The sequence below is a fragment of the Garra rufa genome, chromosome 1 (assembly GCF_049309525.1).
Source record: "Garra rufa chromosome 1, GarRuf1.0, whole genome shotgun sequence".
Lineage (NCBI taxonomy): Eukaryota > Metazoa > Chordata > Actinopteri > Cypriniformes > Cyprinidae > Garra > Garra rufa.
Genome location: NC_133361.1, coordinates 12,947,199 through 12,952,841, shown reverse-complemented (window position 1 = coordinate 12,952,841; position 5,643 = coordinate 12,947,199). Strand labels below are relative to the sequence as shown.

The window sequence follows — 5,643 nt, the reverse complement described above, 5'->3', positions numbered from 1 at the left end:
TTAAACTCAGATTTGCAAGGGAAAAGTCTGAATTGTAAGATTTAAACTCAGAATTATGAGAAAAAAGTCTGAATTGCAAGATGTAAACTCAAAATTGCAAGAGAAAGTCTGAATTGCAAGATGTAAACTCAGAATTATGAGAAAAAAGTCTGAATTGCAAGATTTAAACTCAGATTTGCAAGGGAAAAGTCTGAATTGTAAGATTTAAACTCAGAATTATGAGAAAAAAGTCTGAATTGCAAGATGTAAACTCAAAATTGCAAGAGAAAGTCTGAATTGCAAGATGTAAACTCAAAATTGCAAGATTTAAACTCAGAATTATGAGAAAAAAGTCTGAATTGCAAGATTTAAACTCAGATTTGCAAGAGAAAAGTCTGAATTGCAAGATGTAAACTCAAAATTGCAAGATTTAAACTCAGAATTATGAGAAAAAAGTCTGAATTGCAAAATTTAAACCCAGATTTGTGAGATTTAAACTATGAAGTTTGATATTTAAACTCATAATTAAGAGATTTAAACTCAGATTTGCAAGGGAAAAGTCTGAATTGTAAGATTTAAACTCAGAATTATGAGAAAAAAGTCTGAATTGCAAGATGTAAACTCAAAATTGCAAGATTTAAACTCAGAATTATGAGAAAAAAGTCTGAATTTCAAGATTTAAACCCAGATTTGCAAGAGAAAGTCTGAATTGCAAGATTTAAACTCAGATTTGTGAGATTTAAACTATGAAGTTTGATATTTAAACTCAGAATTAAGAGATTTAAACTCAGATTTGCAAGGGAAAAGTCTGAATTGTAAGATTTAAACTCAGAATTGTGAGAAAAAAAAGTCTGAATTGCAAGATTTAGACTCAGATTTGCAAGAGAAAAGTCTGAATTGCAAGATTTAAACTCAGATTTTCAAGAGAAAAGTCTGAATTGCGAGATTTAAACAAAAATTTACAAACTCAGGATTACAAAAAAAAAGTGATTTGCAAGATTTAAAATCAGAATTGCAAGAGTCTAAATTCTCAGATTTAAACTCAAAATTGCAAGATTTAAACTAAAAAAAAAGTCTGATTTGTGAGGTTTAAACTCAGAATTGGATACAGTTGGAATTTAAAGAAACTCACAGCTACCTTTTTTATTGTTTATTCTTTGGTGGAAACGAAACAGAATTGCGAGATAAACAAAATTTATCTGAATTGTATTTTTTTTTTCTTGCAACTTGACTTTTTTTTCCTCAGAACTGCAAGAAACACAGTCTGAATTGTGAAAAGTAGCAATTACCTTATATATATTTTTTATCACGTAGCATAAATTGGCTTCCATAGTTTTCAGATGCATATTTTTAGAATATTAAATCATGATTTCTCTAATTCATGAAAAAAAAAAAAAAAGAAAATCATAAAAATATTTGATGAACCATTGAGGTTCTTTCAGGGTGCAAATTAAGTTCAGACAATTTTTCACAGATGTAATTTTTCCATTCCTCCAAACATTCAGAGAAATAGTTGGAAAAACAATCTACTATAATAGAATTTGACCTAAAACTATGTAACTAATGTTGCATTTGCATTCAAGTTTTAAAACTCGTCTTTCGTTTAACTTCCAGTTATAATTTGTAGACTATAAAATGTAGTTCTGGTAGTTGTAGTTTTGCAGGTCATGTGTAGGTGAGTCAGTTTATTGCACAGATGTGAACTGATTGTGTTAATCAACATTGATGAAGCGCATTAATCCATTTTCCATTTTATCTGAAGACGTGAGCAGAATCTGACAGTTTTTTACATCACATTTACGGTAATGTTGCACATGAACAGAGAGAAACGTCAGTCCGTCCTGAGCTCGACTCCTTTGGTGATGTTTTTTGTGCTTCACTTGGTTCAGTCTTCTTGGCTGCTTGGCATCTTAGTCTTATTTTCTGTCCTCAGCTTCACTGAGGATGCGTTTAATCTCTGCTGGAAGCCTCATCAATGACCATTTATGTGACATGACAAGAGGTCACGACCTTTAGGGTCACATGCTCCTTGAGGCCAAACACACCCACTTCCTCCTTTGGGAAGACTGCGATGAGCAAAGTACAAAACCAATGCAGGCAAGGCGACTCATTTATATATAAATAATAGATGTATTTATTCATGTAAATATAGTCCTTTATTGAAATACACATATTATTTATATGCAAATGTATGTCTTATTTTAAGTTTATTTATTTATACAAGTAAATTATTTGGATGTATTATATTTCTATAAATGAATCCATTTAGGATTTATAAATGACTGTTTATTTAAAATATATTTATGTAAATTAAATGTACATTTATGCAACAGTTCTTTCTGGTCCTCGAAAAGAGTGCGATATCAGATCAATGTAATTGTTTCACTCCGCTTGTGGTACTTCTTACAGCGAGTGTCGTGGTGGACGCCCAGGTCCACTATCATTTTATAAATGTTACTGTTTGTGTATCACGGAATGTAGTTTTAAGAGGTTTTCAGGCTGTGTTTGTAGTTTAAATATGCAGTTTTTTGTTAATAAAGATAATGTCTATTTGAAAATTTGCCATTTTTGGACATAAGAGCTCCAGATCAGCAATGGTCATTCTCTATAGTGGTTAAACATGAGATGATATTAGTTTTGGGTAAATCTAACAGACAGGCTTTGGTCTCAATAAACTATTATTTGTTCCTGAGCAAATAGTTTTGGCAAAATCTTGTCATGCTTATGTAAATTCAATGCTGTATATCAGAGCGCTGCCTTTGTACATTTGACTGAATTGCCTAGCACCTTTTATGATGGCTGTTGCTGTTGTTTATTACATAATATTTTATGCAAATAATAGTATTTAATAATATTGCTTCGTATCGAGAACCGTGATGGTGATTTTAGTTGACGTTGTTCCACCATTCGATGGCGACAAGAGCCTTTTTATGAGTCAGCAGTAAAGACCTTTACTTTGAAAAGTAAAAAGCTATAAACGGAAGCTATTTTTAGTTTCAACAACAGCTTGACGCAGCGAACAAATGCACTGAGCAGCAAAATCACCCTTAACAGATTAAAGAATATTACCATTACGACAAAGCTATCGCTTTCCTCAGCAGATATTTAAACTGTTTATTGTGTATATGAGACTGATCTGGAGAATGCAGGGAATCACACTTGCCCAGTCCATTTCTCTTTCATAATACTCTACATAATGCAGTGAGCTTTTAATAGAGTAATACTAAAAGATTTCTATGAAGCAACTTAACATTCCTCTGTTACTAGTTCTGAAGTGATGTTTTGGAATTAGTTCTGTCCACTTTAGATTTGAATTTGTCGCGGAAGGAAGTAGTTCTGCACAAAAGAGGGCTTTTAAAGACACTACATTTTTATTTTTATGTATTTACACACTTGTGCCATCGAACTGTTGTATAAATGCAATGTCACACTCGTAGATGTGAGATATGGCTGTATATCGGCACTATGATTTATCCATGGACGAAGCACAGTAGTACCTATATACAGCCATATCTCACGTGTACGATTGTGATATTGCTCATATAAATGTATTTGATATTACTTAAGTATACTATTTGGCTAATTTACTTCCTATGCATTTATATATAAATAAATGTATTTACTTGTGGGAGCGTCATATCTCGGACTCGCTCTTGTAAGTCATGGGGTCGAGTGGTATGGCAGTCTGCAGAATGTCAAACTCTATCTGATTGTCCATGTCTAACATGCAAAGCATGTTGTTTCCGGGCGTCATTGTGGCCGAATCCTGGAACATTTTCTGAAAGTCTGTGGGAGCGACCACCAGCTCATTGCACGGCCGCTCCTCCTCGTCCTCTCCGCAGCACAGCGCCACTTCATTTTCGTAGCAGAAGGCGCTTGGCGAGTGCGGCGAGAGGAGCGTTTGTGCCCGGCTGCGCCTGTCCGGTGTCACAGAGCGGGACGATCCGGACGATCGGCGCATGGTCAGTTCGCTCAGCTCCTTAGCGCTGCAGGCAGGTGTCAAGGGAACCTCGTAGGTCTTGTGAAAGTGCGCGTAATCAACCTGGTATCGATCGCGGTCTTCGAAGATGACCGGCTCGAAGCGGTGACCCCATAGGATCTCGCGGGAAAGGTACGAGCTACGCGTTTGCGTGGTCATGGCTGTCGCCTCCACCATTCCCTCTAGGATCACTACAATCTCAAAATCGTCAGATTCAAGATCTGCCCGGCTCATTCCCCACAGCGGTGAGTCCTCGTCGATTTCGTGCACAATTACCAGCGGCGACACCAGGAAGAGGCGGTCTGTGCCTTCATCGTAGCCCACGTTTAAATCCATCTGTTCCAGCGGGATGAACTCACCCTCCGCCGTCACATAGGGTCGGATGAGCTGTGCGCGGACATGGGCTTCAACAATGTGGCTCCGCCGAAGGTTCCCCACACGCCACATTAAACACAGCTTCCCGTCACGCAGTGCAATCACTGCGTTGTGCGAAAACATCAAGGTTTGGTTTCGCTTCTTTGGACGGGCCATTTTAGCCATAATGGTACCTATCATGAAGGAGTCAATGATGCATCCAAGGATGGATTGCACCACCACTGTTGCAATTGCTACGGGACACTCTTCGGTCACGCAGCGCCAGCCATAACCAATCGTGGTTTGGGTCTCGATTGAGAACAGGAACGCCCCTACGAAACCCTCAACGTGCAGCAAACACGGTTTCCACAGCTTTCCGCGATCTTTGTCAAAGTCCCCATGTACTAAAGACACACTATAGAAGATCAAGCCAAACACGAGCCACGAGAACAAGAAGGTGAAGCAAAAGATCATCAGCAGGTACCGCCAGCGGATGTCCACGCAGGTCGTGAAGATGTCCGCCAGGTACCGCCGCGGCATGTCGTCCATGTTGGCGAAGACCACGTTGCACTGGCCGTTCTTCTTGACGAAGCGGCTCCGCAGCTGGCCGCGGCCAAATGTGGAGATCTTCCCGTTGTAGCCGGTCCTCATCACCATCGGCGCCGTGCTCGGACCCTCTTCTCCTCCAGGGGAGTGAAGCCGGCTGGAGCTGTGGCCGTTGTGGAGGCCGAGGGTTGAGATCTTCAGTCGCTCCTCATCAGGAGACACAATGCTGTACCTGAGAGAGACAACAGAAGAGTTTGTGATCATAAAATAGGTATTCAGATAGCTTTTTTTTTAAACCTGAGTTTACATTTCATAAAGGATTAATTCACTTCCAGAACAAACATTTACAGATAATGTACTTTCCCCTCTTGTCATCCTAGATGTAGTCTCGCGTAGCCAGACCTTCAGACTGACGGCTGAAGGTCTGGAATTCATGGCAGCTTTAATTGGCCAAGGCCCGCCCATAAGGCCATTTGACCGACATGTCAAACAACCAATCACAGTTCGTTTCGTTCAGCGTCACGTTTCTAGGCGTGGAAATGTCCCCACAACAACAGACTGGCGTGCAACAAGTCAGTCACTGAAATAACCAGCACTGAAAGTTAAATAAGAAGAGGGAGAACAAGCAGTAAGTCAGTCATTTGTTCGCCAACGTTGCAAAAGTGTTTAACAACAATGGCGTCTGCATAAGCACCTCTTAGCAAAACACAAGAGTAAATCAGTCTGCGCTTTGTTTCCCGGCGGACCGAAAATAAACGCGACACTCGCGTCTCCCAGAAATCCAG

General features: G+C 39.3%; 1 protein-coding gene across 1 annotated transcript; it reads right to left on the bottom strand.

The window, feature by feature from the left end:
• Positions 1-1,051: 1,051 nt before the first annotated feature.
• On the bottom strand, positions 1,052-5,087 carry kcnj4 (potassium inwardly rectifying channel subfamily J member 4). Its single transcript, XM_073835638.1, has one exon. The coding sequence runs from the start codon at positions 4,967-4,969 to the stop codon at positions 3,614-3,616; it is 1,356 nt and encodes a 451-aa protein (XP_073691739.1). The 5' UTR covers positions 4,970-5,087; the 3' UTR covers positions 1,052-3,613.
• Between the last annotated feature and the right edge of the window lie 556 nt (positions 5,088-5,643).